Genomic DNA, 22,304 nt, shown 5'->3' on the forward strand with positions numbered 1-22,304 from the left:
GCTACAGAAGTGAGGGATGCATGTGAGAGTGATAACGTAATTTTCCTGGGAAAATCAAATTCTTGTAGCACGTGGTGAATAAATTTGCGAGTCACGCACAGTGGACCTTTGCGCCTTTATATGATAAGTACAGTAAAGCAAAGTAATGAAGTCACCTCATCATAATTTGCTCATATGCGTTTGAAAAATAGAATATTGGTGACGATAAATTATACTAAAATCGTCACTAAAACGTATATTTCTATACTGTTGGTATTTCATTGTGTTACACAGTTTGACACGTTGTACCGACTGAGACAAAGCAACTGTCAAGTTTGCCGCGCGCTCAGATGACATTTTAATTTATGCGCTACAAAAACGAAAGCAATTTAGTGTAGTGTATAGTCTTTCCTGAAGAAAAAAAGGTTTTAGACCGGTGGGTCTTCATTTTAGACCAGTGGGTCTTCGTTTTAGACCGGTGGGTCTTCGTTTTAGACCACAGGGTCTTCGTTTTAGACCAGTGGGTCTTCGGTTTAGACCAGTGGGTCTTCGTTTTAGACCAGTGGGTCTTCGTTTTAGACCACAGGGTCTTAGGTCTTCGGTCTTTGTTTTTGGGTCTTCGTTTTCGACACATCTGAGAATGGCTGTGCATTTCATCCCGGAATAGTTGAAGTTCTAAAAAATAAATGTCAGTCACACTTCTGAAAGTAATAATGTGAGTCTGGAGAAATATTATTTCTTTGTCTTTTGTATGTGGGGCATTATCCTCATTTTGGTAGGGTTTAGACCCGAAAATGCGTCCCCTGTATGTAGGGCATTTTCCTTGTTGGTTTTGCTCTGTCGCTAGTTGTAATGCCGCATGTAATTCCCTGGAGTGTGTGTGTGTGTGTGTGTGTGTGTGTGTGTGTGCAGTGGGGGTGGTGTTCCAGTGACAGATGCATAAGTTTCAAGTTAGAATTGTTACCTAATTTTTAAAAAAGCAAGTACAGTCAAACCTCCCGTAAGCGACCACCTAAAATGTCAAGCCTTGGACCATATCGGGTTCAAATTTTGCCTCATTAGCATAAGGTAACTGCAGAGACTTACCCCATTGCCATGTTTTAAATGTTTTATTCATGTGGAAAGTCAATTTGGAGAAAAAATCCAGTACTTCCCATTGAGAAGTTCTCTCTCTTGTACCACCCAGGAATGCGATAATTATACAACACCTTATCTAATTTTTGCTATATTGTTGTCAAGTGGTCGTTTCGGGAGGTTAAAAAACAAAAGAAAATTTCAAACTTTAGCTTTAAAGGTTGTCGCGATCGCTTACGAGAGGTGTTCGCTTACCAGAAGTTCCAAATATAGTGATTTGACTTGGAAACTTTTGGTATTTTGGAAAACTGGTCACTGAGGAGAGGTTGTACCTTACGAGAGGTGGTCACAACTGGAGGTTCCACTGTATTTTGATCAACTATGTGACTCTAGTAGACCAAAGAAGTGACATCATAAAAAAGTTTGTCCTGAGATCAAGCTCGCTTATGGTTTTAGAATGATGTCATTTCTGTGGCCTACAAGTGTCCCTGTGGTTGATTTGTGTAAATATCACATTCATGAAACATTTACCCACTCTCAGGTGTTATTAATTGCAAAATCGCAATTGCTCACAAGGGAGGAAAAGTTCTCCACAAAAAAGGTTTTCTGTTGTGTTACATGTGCATCATAATATTATGGTCTACATTCTCCTTGACAATACATGTCCATACCCAGGGTTGGGGTGGGGGGTTGAAACTTGGGGGGTATTTTAGATAATTTCTCCAGCAATGATATGTTTAAGATTTGCAAAAAGAAGAAACAAAACAAAACAAAACAAAACGACGACGACAAATCTCATGCAATACAAGGTGCTTGTTTTATTTGCTCCAACAACATTCTTACAGCTTTTGTTAATTAACAAGCTTAACTATAGCTGCATGTGCCATCTTTAAAATCTACCAGCAATATTCTGACTATTGGAACTTTGGTTGTTAACCAGCAAACACATCACGTCAAACCTCATTGAATATATTACCAACCCGGATTAACCCTGAAGAAATTTAATGCATGGTACTGTAATATACCTGCCAAGTTTTGTTCTGAGTCAAAGGTGTGAGCTTTTTATCCCTGGGATATTAGAAATTGAAGATCTATTAGTATAAACCCAAAGCCTTCCAATATATTGAGAGGTGTTTAAGGCATTTCTCATTTTCTCATTTTGATGTATTCCTAGACCTATTACGGTATGTGAGGTCAATATCTGTCAATCTATAATTTCTCACCAATAAATAAATAGGCACCTTGCCTTTAAAAATTTTTGCTGAAACACTAAAACACAGAAATTCACCTGCACATGAGAGACTGCAGGAGAGTTGGCACGTAATTAATGTCACACCAGAAGGGGTTTAAATTTGAACTGAATTTTAATTTTGGCTAAAACAACAGCAAAGCTCAAGACAAATTTTAAACTTACTTCTTTGTAACCATAAGTGGAAAAATCAATATTTTTAATAAAATTATGCATAAATATCTCCCTTACATCTGGGTGATTCTGAGTAATTTAGAACTATGGGAATGTGGGCAAATTGCTGTTTAAACTGCACAGACAATTCACTCTCAATAAACTTGGAGACTGCAGACATGATCAGTTACTTGCTGGTCATCATCTTTACAAACTCTGACAAGATAATAACAAAATAAATAAATAAATAAATAAATTAATATTGTATGTAGTTGCAAATAGTTATCAGGTGCAGATCCATATTGGTTTCCATCCCTTTAAAGAAATCAGTCACATTTTACCAGAGTGACTCAGAAACCCAGGACAGAGGCGTTAGGAGTTAAAATCCAAAACGTTTCCTGGGAGAGCATGGACCTGGATCCTCCTGAATTTTAACGCCTTCAGCGCTCATTGTTTTCGAAAACCGTTAACAATTTAGGAAAGATCTGCGCCTGATTATGGCAATCCAGATTAAGCCTCAATTCAGAATGTTAGAATACTTGTGGACAAAGATCTTGAACTTTATAGTACAAGGTATTATATATAACCTGTGAAAAGCATGGAACCTTGCCAGGTGCAATTGGAGTTGAAAGTTTATGAACACTAAGAGCTCTCATTAGCGGCCATCCTCTAATGTCCTCTGTTACAAAAGCCCATTCTCGTGAGCCACCAGCCACAAATAGGACCACTTTTGAATTCCCATTCACTGCACCTTGAATAAGAAACCTGAGAGTTACCTTCATAGTTGACTTGCCCATCACCATCAATGTCTGCCTCCCTGATCATCTCATCCACTTCTTCATCTGTGAGTTTCTCTCCCAGGTTTGTCATTACATGTCGCAGCTCAGCAGCACTGATAAAACCATTGCCATCCTTGTCAAACACTCGGAAAGCCTCTCTGATTTCCTCTTCACTGTCGTTATCTTTCATTTTCCTTGCCATCATGGTGAGAAATTCAGGAAAATCAATTGTTCCATTACCTGTTTAAAAATTGACACACAGATTGTAGTTTGAAATAATACACCTAAAAAGACTGTTTGATCTATTTGCTGTGTTATCATTAATTTATTGCGTCATTTAACTTGATCAAAAATAGATTTTAATGTTTTATTTTAGCTTTGATCACATGTACATCTCAATACATCTTAAAATAATTTTATCATAGACTTTAGTTTTAGTAGTCTAATAATAATAAACAATAAAGACAAAGAATAAGATGAGATAAAAGCTAATCAAACCACCAAGAATGAAAAGACTGGCATGCAGATTTAAGGCTTAAAAATGGCAGGTCCACAGTGTTAGTCTCAAATGATCTGTTAGGCTGTTTCAGAAAGCACCCTTGTCTTACCATCTGCATCCACTTCATTGATCATATCCTGAAGTTCTGCTTCTGTTGGATTTTGTCCAAGAGATCGCATCACTGTTCCCAGTTCCTTTGTGGTGATTGTACCATCTCCATCCTTGTCAAACAGCGAGAATGCTTCTTTGAATTCTGTTACAGAATACAGAAATACAGTAAGAATGTTATGCAAAGATGAAAGTTAAGATTTAGTTTGAGTGGAGGCGTGCGGCTAGGCATATCTTTAAATACATTGTAAAACCTAGCTACTGAGTATAATACCCAATACCCACCCTATGGAAGGTCACTAGAAATTTTGAGGGGTGATAGGTAAAAACCAATATTTTGAAAGAAAAGTATGAAGCCAAACCAGAAATTCCAGAGGGGTGGTGTGAGGGGGGAGGACATATGGATATTTTTCAGGAACAGTACAATACACAGCTCAGTTCTTACCCTCTTTCATATTTTTCAGCTAAAATTCTACTTTCGTTGCGAGTGTAAATACTCAAGTGTCATACCTGCAATTTGCTCCTCCGTGAGTTGATCAGCCTTGAGAGAAAAATTCCAAATTGAAAATGGAGTTACTTAATTTGCGTCACATGACCACAGCAGGGAATTACAGAAATTGATGAACAGAATTACATTTGCAATTGGATGACGATGTGCTTCAAATAGACTGAGTATATAGTATCATTCAACCATGATCATGAGTTTAAAAACTTGTTATATGAAAGAAAAAAACATATGTTGCACTTGACAAACCTCATGAGGCAATTGTCATGACATTCAAACCAGCTTGCCTATTTTACTAATTCAGTACATTTTTGGCATTAACCATGAAGAAAATCCAGGACAAGAAAATGCAACTATCAATGGATGTGATCAATTCAAGAGAAAGAATCATAATTATGCTCACAATATTGGAATACAATCATATGCCAGGAAGTCATTTGCAAGCCAACATCAAAATAATTTGATTGCTTTATCTTAGGCATTGCTTAATAGCTTCAATTTGTTTATTTCAAGTGACAGCTGACTTTTCCCACAATAATAATATAGTATATATATATATATATTTTTTTTTTTTTTGAATTCTCAATTTCTCTGCTTGCAACTTGCACTGAGGTTGAAATTTGATTAGCCCTCAGAATTGAAATGTTAAGTTGCTTTTAAGTGTACCATTTAAAAATACCCGAGTGGCAGACAGACATGAATATGAGATGAATGTGAAAAAGGAACAAAAAAATCAACTTGGAGCAATGCACTGACGTATTATCCATTTCTCCAAACAATGATTGAAACAAATGTATGATTGCCTGTTAGGAGAATTCGAAATGTGAACTTTGAATAAATATTTTACAACTGTTAGACTGGGTTATTTCACCTGTGACAATCAACACTTGGGCCTAGGCAGTTATTGGCTAATGAAAAGCTGTCACTAAATATTACAATAGTTTTCCTCGTCACCTTTTGTGCTGTGTTTTTGTTTTGTGGCATAGTTCTAAAGCAGCTATATAAATTGGACGAAAGAGACTGTACAAATTGGAAGAAAGACTGATATTCTTAACACCTTTAATGATAAGAAAATAACAACAGAAAAAGCTTGATAAAATGTTTAACGTTGCCTTCGACAATACTTGAACTTGAGCTTATATACCCGAAGGAAAAATCGAAAAGCTATCATTATTAATAATCATCCGAAAAGTAAAGCACTTTAAATTGCTGTCAACACGGGCCTGCATGTGTTCGATCTCGGGGAAAACTTCACGAATAATTTGACCAAAATATCAATGAGCGTTTACTTTTATACAATCCAGATCGAAGACGCCACATTAAATTTGGCATGATCGCAACAAAATTTCCCTTTTACCAAATAAACCGGACAAAACAGCATTCCGTTTAAGGAACAGAAAAATAGCTCGCATCTGGCATTCATGAATATTCACCAGCTACTAAATAATACATAACTTTTAAAAACAATTATACTTTACCCGAGGTTTTCACTATGTTCTTTCATGCACAACTTTCTGGGCGAACAAAGCGATTTTTCCTCGCACAAAGCTTAGAACTAATATGCACATATCGCCATTTAATGGCTTTTAAGCATCCTCAGAAAAGCATGATCGACCATCCTACGACTCCAAATGACAATAAAAACCTGTCGGGAAACGCTACTGTGGGCGTTTTTCGGCGGTGGTTGAAATTAGCTTACTCGATCTGGTCATTTACCAAGAAACGAAACCGACTAAGGCTCTCTAATATTTTTACATGTTGTAGCACTTTTGAGTGCTCAAATTCAAATCCAATTGTAATAAATCTAAAAGAATCTTACCATCGTCAGTGCGTTGATTTCTAGTTGTCAAATCCTGCAAAGAATGAGTTTCCAAATTAGAAAACAGAGTAATTTTCTAGCGCCAATTAGTCAAATATGCCTCCCTATTCGCCTTTTGAAAACAATAGACTTCCATATTAGGATGGACATTACTAAAAGTGCGTCGACTTGCGGCTGATGCGGCATCGTAATTATTTGTTTTCCTTTTCCGGGAATGAAATTTGACCATTTCCTATTAGATTCATGCAGCATTAATTGCTAGGTCGTACTTTTATTGGTTCTTCCATAAACGCGAGATATTAGTGTATTTGAAGTATTTATAGATCGAGTATTGTTACATCGCGTGTCACAGTATAAATAGAAACACAAAGCTCGCGTGACATACGGGCAAGTGCGCTCAATGGCGCGAATCGATCCGTCACGCGAGTCTTGCTCATCACTTCGGATGAAAGTCAGATGGAGTAGTTATGTCTGGAAAGTTGGAAATAATCCTTACGATTCCCATTTGACACTTCGTATAGAAACTGTCCATGACGGCATAGCCATAAGAAAGATTTGATTCTCGCGTTAATTATTTCAGGAGAAGGGGTCAATTTGTAGCTAAGAAACCGAAAACTGAGTTCGCTAAGAAACAGAATTTGCGACCCCAGAAAATTGTTCAAAAATACATTAATGATGACAATATCATTTGAAGTAAATATCTTATTGTCACCTTGCAACACTTTCGGAATCAACAACAACTTAGCGAGGCAATCCTGTAAACGGATCACAGAACTCGAAGTCGCAGTTGTGAACGTGCGCTGGCGACAGAAAAATAACAAATATAACGTGAAAACGTTTAAGTATATTAGGGTCAGACAATCCATTTGTCAAGTTCATAGTTAAATTGTACAGTTATGTAGGTTCCTTCAAGTCATGTGCTCAGGTGTCGTAAGAAATTTAGGTCACCCGTCAAGAGGTCCCTCCTCGCATTCTTTCCCCTCTCCTCACACTGTGTGCTTCCGGCATTCTGCATGGTTAAACTAAAGCAAGGTCAAAGGAGCCTTTGCGGAGGGGAGAAGCGCACTTTGAAGAGCTGAAATTTCCTATCCCCAGTGTTTGGCTATGAGAGGTAAAGCTTGATGTTTTGCTTATAATTGTGGTCAGTTTTATTTCTCCTCGTGCCACTGACAATGGTTTACTATCCACTGTAGCTTTACAACTGACAATGCCACTTCTTTACAAATCGCAATCAAATAGAGAGACAAAAAAACATTCAGTTTGTGATCATTCTTTATTTGATCTTCTGGCAAGCAACATAAACAAACTTTGCATTCAAAATATCTTAGAAACATTTTGCGAGAAGTATGTTTTCTAAAAACATTGTCACTATACGGTTATGTACCCTTAGTCCAGTTCTGACACTGTCTCTGTCATGCTGGTCTCAGTGCACTCTTGGTTAAATGGTACATGAAGTATAATCCACCAAAGTGGGTTTTGCAGGCTGACATGTTCTAGTTGTGGTAATAGATTACTATGAGGTCATCATCTCTACAAACTCTGCAGGGAACAAGATCAAAGGGAATTACTGTAATATAGCTTGGTATTTGGTTTAGCATGTACAGGCATTCCTGGTGAGTGAGTATGGTTTTTGGTGCTGGTTCTTGTGTTTTTAATTGCTGGTACACCAAAAATATGAGAAGCAGACACCAGAAATTTCAAGAGAGTTTCCTCAAAGTTAAGACATGTCTAGTAGCTGTTTACCCATTGATCAAGTGAATGCTACAGCAATTTGTAATAATAGAAATTTTTGAGCCTGTACATCTGGGGTGAACTTGGCTTTCATTAGTGGCAGTGACTCCAAGCTGAGAAATAATGGACCTCCCAGGGGCTTGTCAAACAAAGGACATGATCATTTATTTCAAGGGAACATTAAGGGACATTTTGGGGATTAATTTGAGGGGACAAGAGATATCTCTACTATATTACAGGGAACGTTGATATCAAATTTTAGGGAACAGTGCGTTTTGTTAATGGGGAACAAGGGAAAAAAGTGAGATTTTGAAGGGATCAAGGTAACATGCTATTCCCCTGGGAGGCCCTCCATAGATGACATTAGAACTGGTACCTGCGACTTAGGTCTCTGAAACTATTTTTGTTGACCATTACAGCAACTCTGTCATTTTTATAGGGGAGTTCCCGTGGGAGATGATGCTACAATTTTGGAAATGGTAATACTTTGCTCACACATTACAAAATGCCCCATCCCCGACACGTTACGAGCTTATACATTAGTGAATTTTCGAAGACATAAAGGGCAGGAAACTTATTACGAAAAAGAGTGTACTACTTTCCCAGTTTTTGTTGTTGTTGTTGTTGTTGTTGTTTTGTTTTGTTTTGGATAATTCCACTAATCTAAATATGTCTTTTGCTTTTCAAAGTCCTGCCCATGAAAGTATCTTAATTACTAAATTCAGTGCAACAAAAAATGTTAACTGAAATCATACAAGAGATGGCTGGACCTTGTAGCCAATTATGGGTACAATCATATTTGCAGCTTTCAAAAGCAGGGTACTAAAATTACAGTGAAACCTGTATTATAAAGCAGACTGCATATTAAGCGGTCACCCCCTATTAAGTAGACACCAGCTAGAGTCCCAAAATTTTCTTCCACATTTACTGTAAAATAAACCTGCATTCAGTGGACACCTCTGTTAAGCAGACGTGGACACAAAAATTAAGCCATTTTGTTGCCCAAAGCCTGTAATAGCCAGACACTTCAAGGGCTTTTCACCTCTAAAAGCTCAACTCAGACTCCTTTAACATTGTTCAGCGATGTCATCTTAAAGCTAAGTAGATTATTCCAGGTTGATACAATGACTGACTGGACATACCCTGGTGAAAATCCTCACAGGATCTTTGAGGATCTTTGAAGATCTTCAAGGACCTACCAAAGATCCTTAAAGATAAGGATCTTTTAAGGATCCTTTAAGGATCTTTGAAGGATCTTTGCTAGGATCCTTCAAGATCCTTGAAGATTCAGTGAAGATCTTGCAAAGATCTTTAAAGAAACTTTTAAAGGATCTTGCAAAGATCTTTCCTAGGAAAGATCTTGCAAAGGTCCTTGGTAAGATCCTAACAGGATCTTTGCTAGGATCCTTCAAGATCCTTGAGTATTCCATGAGGATCTTTGAAAGATCTTTAAGGAATCTTTTGAAGGATGTTGCAAAGATCTTTGCTAAGATCCTTCAAGATCTTTAAGGATTTGATCAAGATCTTGCAAAGATCTTTGGTAAGATCCTAACAGGATCTTTGTTAGGATCCTTTAAGATCCTTGAGGATTTGATGAGGATCTTTGAAAGATCTTTAAGGAATCTTTTGAAGGATCTTATAGAGATCTTTGCCAAGATCCTTCAAGATCTTCAAGGATTTGATCAAGATCTTGCAAAGATCCTTGGTAAGGTCCCAGCAGGATCTTTGCTAGGATCCTTCAAGATCCTTGAAGATTTAATGAGGTTCTTTGACGGTTCTTTAAGGAATTTTTTGAAGGATCTTGCAAAGATCTTTGGTAATCTTTGCTAGGATCCTTAAAGATCCTAATAGGATTAAAGATCTTAATAGGATTCTTTGAAGGATGTTTCAAAGTTTGTTAGACTTTGCAACAGGTATGACTTTAACCTTGTTCAATGTAAGACATCTCTTCATCAAGACTTTTAAAAATTTCATGCTTCTCACAAGTAGATAGTTTTTCAACTCTGTAAGTCAAATGATGTCTGCAAATGGTGTCTTAATAACTTCAAGCTTGTGTCTGGCCTCTAAAGTCACTGAAACAGAGTAAAAAGCCGAATTTGAACACACCAGGCACAAGACGCCATCTTGGATTTGAATGTTGATAGGAACCCGGGAACGAGTCCTATGACCCATGATGCAATGCTATGAGAAAGGAGCGCGTTAATTTCAACAGAAATGCATCAGGAATGATGTTTTATAAGCAACAAAATCTGGTTCTTTTGGCCCTGAAAGAAATTGTACCTAAAAAGAATCACAAGGCTTCTGAAATTAGACTTTAAATGGTGCTTTGATGATCAGCACTGCAATGATATTTATCTCTAAACTTGATCTTGGCATTATGCTGCAGAAATTGTGAAATGTCTTCCTCCTTGTACAATCATAACTTAACCAAAAACAATTTAAAGCTTGTCATAGAAGTTGATCTGAAATCTCTGTTGTGAGCAGTTGCTTTTAGCCTCCATGAAGCCTTCAGAGGTCAACGTACATGTATTTAGCTGATATTAATTACATGTTGCTGTGTGCTTCTGTTCTAGTTATTCACTGGTTATTAAAGCAGAAAATCTTGGAAGTAATAGATTCACCAACAGAACTACATGGTTAAAAAGCTAAGTGAAAAACAATTCACAAACATGAGTGATAATACTTTCACTATTTCCATCACAATCTGTACTGTTCCACTCTGTTGGACCTGACAGGAAATACACTGTAGTCTTGCAGTTCGAAACTTTGAATTTGAAGCTACATGTAGACCTTCAAAAATGTCAGTAAGCTTAAATCTGTATGTCACATACAGAAACCCTTCAAATTTAGGAAATAAAATTAATTCTGAACAGAAACAAGATGTTCCAGCTGGTCTTTAATCTGATGTGGTCTCCTCCTTAGCTTTGGCTACTGGACAAAAATCTTACTGATAATTCTTTTACGAGTGGCTTAATATCTAAGGATAAAGTTGGTGAGTCATTGAATTTTGGTGCAGTATTATTTTGTTTAAATTGTCATTTGCCTCCTAATTTAATATCACTGTTTTTTATACACTGTGTTAAGATACCCAGCTGTCAGAAAGTGTTTTGAAAACACTAGATACCTAGATAAATTAGATAACTAGATAAATTATTATTAATAGAATTTCCACTGCAAAACTAATTCATTTCTTCATAGAATAGTAGACCTTTCTTTAGAAATGTCAAGCAATTTCAAGTATTATTTTGACTTTGTAGTTTAAGAAATTCTCACCTTTGGGCATACTATAAAATTTTGATGTTTTTACACTGAGAAAATAATTCTTGTACCCTGACTCCAGAGTCAACTCTCATAAACTTAAGACCACACACAGTTAAAGCCCTGTGAGAGTGCTCGCTATTTGTTCAGAAATGAAAGAACATTTTGGTTTTGTATTGGACGAATTCTTTTAGCTTCAGCATACTATAAAAATCTAGATCTTGACTCACTGGCACAGTTGTTCAGAAAACTAGATCAAATGGGGCTCTCATGTGCTCTATTTTATAGCCATTTTTTTTTTTTTTTACTATTTTCCTAAAATTATTCACCTATTATCAGCCATTTTAAACCTGCTTTTGTCCCATTTTTGCATGATCTTTCTGGTCACTGGTTTTAAAATAGACATAGTTTTAATGTGGGATACCTATGCTAAAAATATTTTTTTCCCTGTTTCATGCCTACATGTATGTTAAAGCTATCTTAGGTCTACTGTATGTTGCAAGGTTTTTTTTCCTACTTACCCCAATTTTATACCTCTTTATGGACAATTTAAGGCTATTTTCTAGGTATTTAATTTTCAACTTGTTTCATTCATGCTATTTTAATACTATGTACTTATCAAGTTGCATAGACATTATTCATTTTTTAAAAGTGGTTTCCAATCCATACGGTGCATCGAGAGTTTGTTTAAGTATTGTATTATTTCATGTAAGACATCACAAAATGTAACATTTCACAACTACTTACTAATACATGAAGTAAATTCAAAGTGCCATGTCAACTGCCAATATGGATACGAAGCTTTATGCCTCGTTCTTTCTCATATCACTTGATGAAACAACTTTGCAGCTGTAAAACTCAATGAAGCTGTTGGAAAAATAACTTGAAAGGCCTCAAAGATAAGGTATATGGTTTGTAACAAATAAGATCCATTTGCATTCCATCAAGTGAGACACACAAACATTAGGGTGCTGAGACTACACAGTACAGACTGGAAATCATTTTTAAGGCTTCTTTTTTTAGTGTTATGTGTGTTTTTGATGAAAAACACAAATAATATGAACAGAATTTAGCTTCAGTCAACTTCTGAACAATTTTGTAAGAATTGTTACACAAATAAAATTTATGTTTACAAGTAACATTTTCTCGTTTGCAATGTGGACATATCCTTTGTTAAAACAGTTAATGTGACTAAGGGCCAGTCCGCTGAAATCTGGTGATCATATCGAGAAACATGTTCTCTGACTCCTTACATCTGATAAAAAACTAATGCATGTACTAATTATCGGAACTGAAAAGTTGGACAAAGATCTTTGAGGGTATTGCAAGATCTTAACAAGGTCCTTGAAGATCTGAACAAGATCCTTGCCAATGTTTTTGTGGATCTTGCAAAATTCCTTATCAAGATCCTCAAAGATCCTGGTCAAGATTTCCAAGGGTCTTTAAGGATCTTCAAAGTTCTTGCAAAGATCTTTAAAGATCTTGCAAAAGTCTTCAAAGATCTTGAAAAGAACTGAAGATCTTTCAAAGATCTTGAAGGATCTTAACAAGAACTTTGAAGATCCTTAAAGATCCTTCAAGATCTTGGCAAGATCTTTGAAGATCCTGACAAGAAGTTTTAAGATCCTTGAAGATTCCTGAGGGTCCCTAAAGATCTTAACCAGGATCTTTAAAGATCTTGATGAAGATCCTTGCAAAGATCCTCATGAAGATCCTTGAAAGATTTTCACCAGGGTAATGTGCTATGAGCAGTCGTAATGTAAATTATCTTACACTGTGTTACACTGTGTTACAAAAGCGTTAATAATAATTGTTAACTATTATTGCACAATATATTAAAACCTGCTTAGAGCGGACACCCTGTTTTAAGCAGACACTAGTGAGAGTCCCAAGGGTGTCCACTTAATACAGGTTTCACTGTACCCCTATACCAATTTAATGTGCATATACTTTGCCCCTACCATCATAACTGACTTGTCCATCTCCATCAATATCTACCTCTTGGATCATCTCATCCACTTCTTGATCTGTAAGTTTCGGCTCCCAAGTTTGTCATTACATGTTGCAATTCAGCTGCACTGATGTAACCATTGCCAACTTTGTCAACCAATCAAAGAGCTTCCCTGATTTCTTCTTCACTATCACTTTCTTTCATTTTTCTTGCCATCATTGTGAGAAATTCAGGAAAATCAATTGTTCCATTACCTGTTCACAAGACCAGAAGTTAACTGCGTCAGAGCATTTTAGATTTTTCATTAAGGCCACCGAAAGGCCTTGTCCTGAGTGTTTTGCAAATCATAGCTCAAGCCACCAGCACTTTAATCCTTCTTTATTTCAACACAGATTTATTGAATGGTCGGCAAAGCAGAGTGTCAGCCAAATGGTAATGGAACCCTAGTAATATTATTACTCTGCAGAATCTTTGTGGATATATCTTTAAAGATCTAGACCTAACAGCTACTGAAACCATTTAAGGATCTTTTAATTTAAGCTGGGTTTTTTTTGCAAAAGAAGGGGGTGAATAATAAATGTGAGACTTTGCGAGGTCTCAGGCGAGACTTAAACATTTTTCTTTGCGAGCCTGATAGATTTGTGACATTTTAAATTGCAAGACTGAGACTTCAAAGTGCTTTAAACATGAGTGCAAGGTGTTTGAATAATTCTTAGACATTCAGATGTCAGTTATAAAAACAAACAACCAAATTGGAACTTTATTTAGTCTTGCAAGAAATCGAGACTCCAAAACAGCTTTATGAATTGGAATGAAATCAAGACTGCGAGACTCACAAAACCTCTGAAAAGACGACTGGGAGACCCCTGAAATGCGATGAAAATTTTGAGACTCATGATTTTAAGTGAGGGAACATATATGTCACCCCTAAAAGATCCTGAATTGAAAGATCTTAGTTGTCAAGATCTTTGTGCAAGATCTTGGAGCAAAATCTTTTAAGGTCAAATATGGATATTGGTCAAAGATCCTGACAGTGGTATACACCCCAGTATCATCTCAGGCAATTATACTAGTGGGTCTGATCAGTCAAGAAGAAGTTGAATTGGATGTGTGGTGCCCTGTATGAATACATACCCAGTTACCTAGATGAGTTCACCTGGTTCAACAACTTTGGAGGAGACCGAGCATTTGAGCAGTTTAGATGGAAGACATTATTGCTAAACAACCTCCACAGTGTACAGCGTAGTGCAGGAAAACTGCCCTTAAAAATGTTTCCTTTTATTAGGAGCCACCACATATTGAAAAGTCAATGATCAATAATTATAAATAAAGAGTTTTAACTAATAAAGAGTTTTAACTATCGATGGTGGACGCATTGGCAAAGTGTCAGCTGACACAATGGTAGTGTGTTGGCCAAAGCATTACATGAATGGGTTGGATTATTTACCTTTCTTGATCTTGATGATCCTTGAAAGATTTCAGGGATCACAAGTACTCAGCTGAGTTGTACATGTATGTAGGAATAAATATTGATTGAGGTCTCTCTCCTTAGTATGGGAGGGGGGGGGGGGAGGTCAGAACCTCCTGCTTCCCGTACCCTGCTCTCCTGCTCCTGGTACCTTTATCTCCCAATTACCACCCTTGTCAATCCTGCTCCTGTCCCCTGGAAATTCGGAGACACATCCTAATATGATGTAGCTAAGCAATCTTAGATCTCCTGCTTCCCACCCCCTATTCTCCCAGGCTCCTGCTCCCTGGCTCCACTCACTCCTTAATTAATTTAAAGAGTGAACAAAAGGGAGCATGATCAGTCCACACAAGGAACTTAACTAACCATCTGCATCCACTTCATCGATCATATCCTGAAGTTCTGCTTCTGCTGGATTTTGTCCAAGAAATCTCATCACTGTTCCCAGTTCCTTTGTGGCGATTGTACCATCTCCATCCTTGTCAAACAGTGATTTCAAATGCTTCTTTGAATTCTGCAAGTTAGAAGATTGAGAAATGAAATTGCCAGCAGCTTGGGTTATTTATTCTGACTTGTTAGCATAATATATATTAAAATTGCATAGCAAATTAAAAGGAAAGAAATTAAACATTAAAAAAAAAAACTCAGTTGCCATATATTCCTTTTATGTCTTTTGTAATAATTTTGGTTTTTCACTCCTTTTGTAATTTATTTTCACAGAATTGTACTGCATCACCTTTGTTTAAATTAGCCTCTGACAAAAATAAAAGCAACCTCATGTAAAATTCTTGGGCATGTAAATGTTTGGCCATTGCCTGTAACAACATAATTTTTGTTCGGCCTATGTCAATAATTTAATAAAAGCCCCAAATTTATAGAATTTGATCTATTTGATGGGAATAGCTTGTGGTATTTTAGAACTTGCCTGCAAATCTGTTCCTCTGTTAGTTGATCAGCCTGCAAAAAATAAAAATAAAATAATAATAATAATAAAAAATCAGCAACAGAGAGAATTGTTAAGAGGCATACAAGTCAGACTTTTAATTATTAATGAAAGACAATTGGCTAGGGAGACAATGAATGAGTGCACATCAAAATTGATGGAGCTTATCATCACCAAGTTATTGAAAAAGAACAAAATTGAAAAGAAAACAGTTTCTAATAACTAAGCAAGGTTGATTCAAGTTTATTATAAGTGGCCTTTGTTATTCAGGATAATTCAGCACAAGACCCCATCCTATAAATAGTGTTTATAAGGGATAAAACTGGTTTGGGTAATCAAGTTACCCTCTGCTAAACATGTACTTTACTCCAGACGTCCTGGGGCATTTTGCATCCCAAATGGGGCACGTAATTAAACAGACACTTTCAGAAAATATAAACATTTTTGATACCTTTGACTGATTTTCAAATTAAGTCACTTCGACATCTTTAATAACACTGGCTGAATATTTTATCTAATTCCTTCTAAAGAAACAAATTCAAAAATGAAAAAAAAAAAAAAAGAAGAAAGAAAGAAAAGTTGCGTGACGTTAAAACCTCCAATAAGGAACCGTTCTGACCGTGCCGCGTCCTAAGTAGCCCCTCTTGAAAAAGAGCTCAAGCTTCACCTGTCGCTTTCAGGTTCAACCTCCCCATTGAACTTTTATACCAGCAGCTCAAGAGACCAGAGTTGTCTCGGTAGAACCACATTCGCTGACAGTGAAAACAAAACCTTCCTTCGACTCTCGGCGAGTCACTTCTAAATGAACTTCATAATTAGGCAATCCTTTGAAACACTAATCGTCCTACCTTAAAGAAAAGCCTGTACATGGGAGAAAAAGATACCAAATTTTTTTCACCATTTGTGCCTGTAGATACAAATTTTCATCAGCTACAAGCTTGAAATAGAACACAGTTTATGATTGGTTGCTGCAATATTCCAAATTTGGATTGTCGCCTTTGACTGTGCGTCGCGAGCAGGTCTTATGCAAATTTTTGGCGGTCATTTTTTTGAAAAGTAAGCTGAAAATAATCATTGTCGTGCAGCAGATTACACAGAATTTTTCCTTTCCCTTTCCAAACTCTGATGAGCGAGAACTGAGGGGAGCAAAATGGATTAGTGTAGGTGTGGCGGAGGGAAGGGGAGGGAAAAAGTTGCGTGACACAGGCTGGCGTGACGGAACGTTTCAAGTTGATACCCATTTTCCAGATTAACTGCGAAAATAAATCGTTCAATACTGAAAAATAAAAGGAATATGTATTTTTCCGTGAAGTAAATTTAGTGGCAGAAAGTGAAATAGAGGTTCAATCAATCAAATATTCAAAAAAAGAAACGCGCTTCATAGCCGGCCGCAGACGACGCATTTCCTTACGGGCCGATCCAAATTTGGAATAATCCCTAAGCCAATCACAAACCGTCCTGTATTTAGGCGTTCTCAAAAATAAAATATTCTGGGAGCTTAGGAAAGTTTCAAAGCTGAAGAAAACTTTTCGACACCCGGGATTCAGAAGATGGTAAGCTTTTCTGAGTTTTTCAAATTTAATCGGCGTAAATCACAGCCAAGTTTATTCTTTCGCCTGATCAACTGAACGGATTTCTGTCAATATTGAATGTGCCCTTACAGATTCTCGAATTCAAGGAGACATTTCTGAACTGTTTACTTTATTGACTCTTTCAAAAGTCTTGGATTTTGATTGTTGTATTAGTCTATAAGCATATGTTCGAACTAAATGATGATGTTTTTTATGTTGCAAAGTGTAAACTTGTAATGTTCCTCGCGATCAGTCGCTCAGCATGTCGTTTTGTTTGTAGCAGCAGTGATTACCCGCGTGACTGATCACGAATCCAATATTCTAAATGTGATCAGAGTATTCCTCGCCACGCCCTAGCCTTATGCTTTTAGAAGCGAAATATTCATTTATAATATAACCACACGTCGATCGTTGATCAACTTTTGGTCTTGCTCTCCAAATTTATGCAAGTTAGTTTCGTGATTAAATCGTCACGCTTGAATCACTGCGGCGCACCTCCTTTGTTTTGTTGCTATCGCAACGCATTTAAGTGGTTTCCTAAATTTCTGAATACCAGTTCTAAACTTGAAACTACAAGAAATTCTTTATGAAGACATAAATTCCTCGAAATAGCTATACTGAATACCAAGTATGGTGAATTTCTGAGGATAAATTAATCAAGTGGTTAACCTCATTGACATGGATCATGTGTTTCTTGCCACTGCAGTGTGATGTTGACCCATACTGTTATTTGATGTCTATATAAGCAATACTTCAGTGAGTAGAAAGGCAGAGAGACTCAACAGAACATTAAATCCCTACTTGGTTCCTCCCTACCCCTGCTCCTGGCCACCCCCCTTCCCCCTCCTCCTCCCCCCCCCCTCCCCATGGAGAAAACAAATGTAACTCAACCCTACCAGCACAATTAAAACACATGCACATTATGAAAATTTAATCAGACCTCATTTATTGCGATTTCTTGTAGGCTGATCAGCTGACAGAGGAACAGATTGCCGGTAAGTAATTAAGAAACGTTGACTTGTAGAGAAATACCACTTACTGGTACTTACCGATCTTCCTTTAGGGGTAAAATAACACTAAAATAAAACATTGGAACCAGCTACAATCAGGACGTTTAATAACTCGCAGTGGTTGTCTTTTGCACAATGTCAAATCTAGTGATGTCACTCAGGATGACAACCTCTTTTCGCCAATCCTGATCTATTTAGAATTCAAAGAAGCATTCTCACTGTTTGACAAGGATGGAGATGGTACAATCACCACAAAGGAACTGGGAACAGTAATGAGGTCTCTTGGACAAAACCCAACAGAAGCAGAACTTCAGGACATGATCAATGAAGTGGATGCAGATGGTTAGTTAATTATTTAATTTCCAAGAATGATCAACATTTACATGTACTTCTTTGTTACAATCTCCGCACCTTACTCTGCAAATACAAATAAATCAAGAAAATGATCAGCTACCTAACAGTGAGATACATGTACCTACTGCTTGCTCTGCCTACCATCCATAATGTAACAGTGATTTATAACGTGATGGGGCATTACAAGGCTTTTCAGGCCAGACAGGTGTCCCAGTATTCTATGGAATGTCACTTTTTTGGACAGATTAAAAAAAAAAAAAATTTTAAATAAAGTAATGTAAAAAAATAGGTGAATTACTATCTTAAGCCAATTCCATTGAAAATGTTGGATGATCCACGCTATTATGTAGGAGAATTTATTGTCTCAAACCAAGAATGCAATACATTTCTTTCTATACCAATAGGTATTGGTGGCAAATTATATTGTGAACAAAAATGTTATGATATGCCCCAAGATTGGTGCATCATTGAAAAATCATTTTGTGCACCTTGAATATGTATCATTCCTTGTTATTTTTTTTATTTAAGTTTGATTTCTTGATGACTGTGAATGGCAAAGACTTAATTAACACAGTGTTTGTAGGGAATGCAGAATTCTTAAGAAAGAATTAAGAAAAAATAGAAATCTGTAGACTTATTTTCCAGACATAGAAATTATGGAAATTAAATATTTAGTCTGGAAAAATTGATAACTGAAATCCTAATGTCAGCTAGTTGAATTTCAATAAATTGCATATACATAGAAATTGAGATGTGAGCTGAGCAGAATGTTTAAGATCATTATTTCTGAATCAAAAATTGCACGAGTTTACTAGCAATAAGGGGGGGGGGGGAGTTTTCATTGCTGTAAGATCACAGAAACAGATGTTCATCATTAAATAGGGGTCTGATTTGATTAATTACACTGTATCTTGCAAAAATGAAATTAAAAAAGTCTTGAATTTTGCAAAAAAAAAGTTTGTTACCCCAAGCTAAATCTAAGATGAGTGAAAGATAATAAAATGAAATCAAACAAAGAGTAATAATACGCTGGATGATCTCTTAAACTTGCCATCTGTTCTTGTATACAGGTAATGGAACCATTGACTTTCCTGAATTTCTCACCATGATGGCGAGAAAAATGAAAGATACTGACAGTGAAGAGGAAATCAAAGAGGCTTTCCGAGTGTTTGACAAGGACGGCAATGGTTTCATCAGTGCTGCTGAACTGCGACATGTAATGACAAACCTGGGAGAGAAACTCACAGATGAAGAAGTTGATGAGATGATCCGTGAAGCAGATACCGACGGTGATGGGCAAGTCAACTATGAGGGTAAGGTCATGCACATTGGTCATTTAGTACATAATTACAAGTGTATTAGCCAACCTATTCAGTACAATGTGAATGTATGTTTGTAAGTGTCCTTTGCAGCAACCTGTGATCAGGCGTTCTTTTTTAATTGACAAACGGGAGGTTGCAGCTGAATTTGACTCACTTGTTATAAATAATTGTCACACAGGCTGATTTGCACTGCAAGAAGCCTGTGTAGGAATTTTCCCATATTAACAAAAGAGCTTAATTTTTGGATATCCTGGTCCACTTGTCCCACCACACCCCACTCCACTGATTTTTCACTCACTGCAATTTTAACTTGACCAGCTTTTGAAAATTAACTTCACCTCTCTGGGAATGCTTGCTATTATTTAATTGCAGCAGGCTAATTATTTCCGACTGCTTTTTTAAAATAATTATTATTAATGACAGTTTGTCTTATCTTGTCCCTCATAGAATTTGTGAAGATGATGACTTCAAAGTAAATTATTACTTTATTTGGATCATTCAAGCACTGCCAAACCCACTCTGGTGTAATATATTTCATGAAACATGCATCAATGAGTACAACAGTTTACAACCAAGAGTATAACAGCCTCTACTTAAACAGCAATGTCCATAGATAGCAAATAACAGTTTAAAAGTTTAGTGTAAACACTGTAGTATTATGGATACCTGTGATAAATTCTCCTGTCATACATGTATGTTGTACTGTGCTCTATTTCTCTAGACGTTTTAAGACCTTTTTGTGTTGTTGTTAGACAATTAAAATGTTGATAACATCTATTGTGTCATGGCGGTTTTTGTTCACAAGACTAGTTCATTCAGGCAAACCTCCATCAATGAACAACTCTCCTAAGAAGCAATGTACAAATACTGCATTTGTAACCCAACTCCTCCCCAGTTAACTTCAACAACCAAACCCACCAGTCAGAGTTTTGTCTGCATAAAGAGGTGGCAACATGGTACAGAATGCAGTGTTTGTTTGGAAAGACAATGGTGTTGAATTCCACCAACATTAAAAGAAAAGAAACATTTTTGGAATAGTGCAAAACATTGGACCTATTTCATGGGTAAAAAAGGAGGAGAAGACCCCTTTAACCCCTGCCCTCCATATTGTCCTGTTGAAAACAGCACGGTGGGATGGCATGTTAACTTTATCTCTGCATGCATTGCGGGCCTATGAACAAGACGGTCAAGTGCTGGCTTTCTCAGTAGTTTGTGGAAGATTCACGTTGTAATTAACAGGTGTCTAATATTCAAGCCAAGCGGTCTACTAACCTTAGGTGCAAGTAATTTTGGAGCAGATTAAAAATCAGTGGTCGTGAACCACTTTCTTACCTAACCCCATCTGATGACGCTTGGCCAGTCACGCACGTCCTTCTGAAAATACTGTGTTGCGTGACATGACCCATGCCCGCAAAACGTGTCAGGTTTTAGGCAGGAAAAAAGAAAACTTTGCCAACAATCATTGGTGAAACATTTTTGGCATTATTAATTGCAGCCATATGAGCAAACGTCAACCCTGAAAGTAAAAGGCAGTGGGAACAAGCGACTGTTGTTCCCTTCGGATCGAGATTACCGCTCACCGGCGGATCCTGAGCGCAACAATTAAGTCTCCATGTCTTTATATTTCACACGTGTCCTAGGCGTTTTTGGCCATTTTATGCGGTTGTCGTCTCTATGTTCCACATAAGTGAAACTCGCTAGAATCCCGCACGCCAAAAAAAAAAAAAAACATGCACTAAGTACTGTAATACATGGCATGGGGACAAGGAAAAGGCCTGGGCCAGTTCCAAAACGGAGATCTTACACATTAGCAAGAGGTTTTTAGAGGGGTAAAGCGCGAGTGAATCATGCTTCGCGCCCTACACGGCCTGTTCGATTCTACAAGCTAGGAAATACAGCTACTGACCGTCCCACTGACCTTCAGCCTTTCCTTCGATTTGAGTGCAGACCCCGAGAGAGAGGAGCGAGAGGCTTGGTGCGAAGAGCCATCGCCTTCCCCCGCCATCTCCAACACTCCGCTCTCGTTCGTTCCCTTGTTGAGTTAGTCTGCCCTTCACTGCGATCTTTTTTTAACACTTAAGTTTCCTTAAGTTAGTGGCGTTTTGACGCAAAAGAGGTCAAAGAAAAAGAAAAAATAGCGCGCGCGAGCGCTAAAAAGCCAGAAAAATCCTAGGCCCTACCGCGTTGAGACCGCAGGCGCTTCCCGCCAAAAGTTGATTGACGCAGTTGACGCAGTTGACGCAGTTGACGCAGTTGACGCAGTGGACGCAGTGGACGCAGTCTGACGCAGGCGACGCAGTCAGTTGACGCAGCCGACGCAGTCGACGCAGTTGACGCGCTTGACTGATGGAGTTTGACGTCATTCAATGCGGCAAGTTGCTGCGTTAAATATTTCTCCCACACTTACAGCTGTCTTCCTGGCGCAAAATCCGACAAAACACGCTATAGTCGGCTAAATCAAGCAATAAAATAAACTGTGTCGCGTTTAAATAACACTGATGTCGTGATTGCTTCAACAGAAGGCAAATGGG

General features: G+C 37.4%; 3 protein-coding genes and 1 long non-coding RNA gene across 5 annotated transcripts; 1 reads left to right on the top strand and 3 right to left on the bottom strand.

Moving 5' to 3' along the window:
• Nucleotides 1–1,851: 1,851 nt before the first annotated feature.
• LOC110051392 (calmodulin-like) lies at nucleotides 1,852–6,318 on the bottom strand. Its single transcript, XM_089283735.1, has 5 exons — nucleotides 6,166–6,318; nucleotides 4,352–4,382; nucleotides 3,843–3,986; nucleotides 3,232–3,474; nucleotides 1,852–2,671 (listed from the first exon to the last, which is right to left on the bottom strand). Exons 1-5 carry the CDS (start codon nucleotides 6,166–6,168, stop codon nucleotides 2,643–2,645), a joined length of 450 nt encoding a protein of 149 aa, XP_089139861.1. The 5' UTR covers nucleotides 6,169–6,318; the 3' UTR covers nucleotides 1,852–2,642.
• A 1,101-nt stretch (nucleotides 6,319–7,419) lies between these two features.
• On the bottom strand, nucleotides 7,420–16,824 carry LOC149116533 (neo-calmodulin-like). Of its 2 annotated transcripts, none has more exons than XM_089283749.1 (5): nucleotides 16,365–16,824; nucleotides 15,499–15,514; nucleotides 14,940–15,087; nucleotides 13,153–13,359; nucleotides 7,420–7,704 (listed from the first exon to the last, which is right to left on the bottom strand). In XM_089283749.1, exons 1-4 carry the CDS (start codon nucleotides 16,415–16,417, stop codon nucleotides 13,265–13,267), a joined length of 312 nt encoding a protein of 103 aa, XP_089139875.1. In that variant the 5' UTR covers nucleotides 16,418–16,824; the 3' UTR covers nucleotides 7,420–7,704; nucleotides 13,153–13,264. The 2 variants fall into 2 exon arrangements, with proteins under 2 accessions (XP_089139875.1, XP_089139874.1); XM_089283748.1 differs by having other exon boundaries at nucleotides 13,116–13,359.
• A 147-nt stretch (nucleotides 16,825–16,971) lies between these two features.
• LOC110051396 (calmodulin-like) lies at nucleotides 16,972–20,548 on the top strand. Its single transcript, XM_089283734.1, has 5 exons — nucleotides 16,972–17,069; nucleotides 18,052–18,082; nucleotides 18,296–18,439; nucleotides 19,522–19,764; nucleotides 20,221–20,548. The coding sequence occupies exons 1-5, from the start codon at nucleotides 17,067–17,069 to the stop codon at nucleotides 20,247–20,249; spliced, it is 450 nt and encodes a 149-aa protein (XP_089139860.1). The 5' UTR covers nucleotides 16,972–17,066; the 3' UTR covers nucleotides 20,250–20,548.
• On the bottom strand, nucleotides 18,440–22,270 carry LOC149116534 (uncharacterized). The gene is made up of 2 exons (XR_016205763.1): nucleotides 21,111–22,270; nucleotides 18,440–20,619 (listed from the first exon to the last, which is right to left on the bottom strand). It is a non-coding gene; the product is annotated as an uncharacterized LOC149116534 (long non-coding RNA).
• Nucleotides 22,271–22,304: the final 34 nt, after the last annotated feature.

Source organism: Orbicella faveolata, unplaced genomic scaffold (assembly GCF_042242905.1).
Source record: "Orbicella faveolata isolate gen_17 unplaced genomic scaffold, um_ofav_v1 contig_12, whole genome shotgun sequence".
NCBI classification, from domain to species: domain Eukaryota; kingdom Metazoa; phylum Cnidaria; class Anthozoa; order Scleractinia; family Merulinidae; genus Orbicella; species Orbicella faveolata.

Bases quoted from the DNA above. Each gene is read 5' to 3' on its own strand.
- LOC110051392 (XM_089283735.1), bottom strand. The intron at 3,987-4,351 runs GTATGACACTTG...ATTCTGTAACAG, and splicing joins CACGGAGGAGCAAATTGCAG to AATTCAAAGAAGCATTCTCG. The intron at 3,475-3,842 runs GTAAGACAAGGG...ATTTTTAAACAG, and splicing joins CAATGAAGTGGATGCAGATG to GTAATGGAACAATTGATTTT.
- LOC149116533 (XM_089283749.1), bottom strand. From the start codon at position 16,417: ATGGTGAAAAAAATTTGGTATCTTTTTCTCCCATGTACAGGCTTTTCT. The intron at 13,360-14,939 runs GTTAGTTAAGTT...TCTTGTGAACAG, and splicing joins CGATGAAGTGGATGCAGATG to GTAATGGAACAATTGATTTT.
- LOC110051396 (XM_089283734.1), top strand. The intron at 18,440-19,521 runs GTTAGTTAATTA...TCTTGTATACAG, and splicing joins CAATGAAGTGGATGCAGATG to GTAATGGAACCATTGACTTT. The intron at 19,765-20,220 runs GTAAGGTCATGC...TGTCCCTCATAG, and splicing joins TGGGCAAGTCAACTATGAGG to AATTTGTGAAGATGATGACT.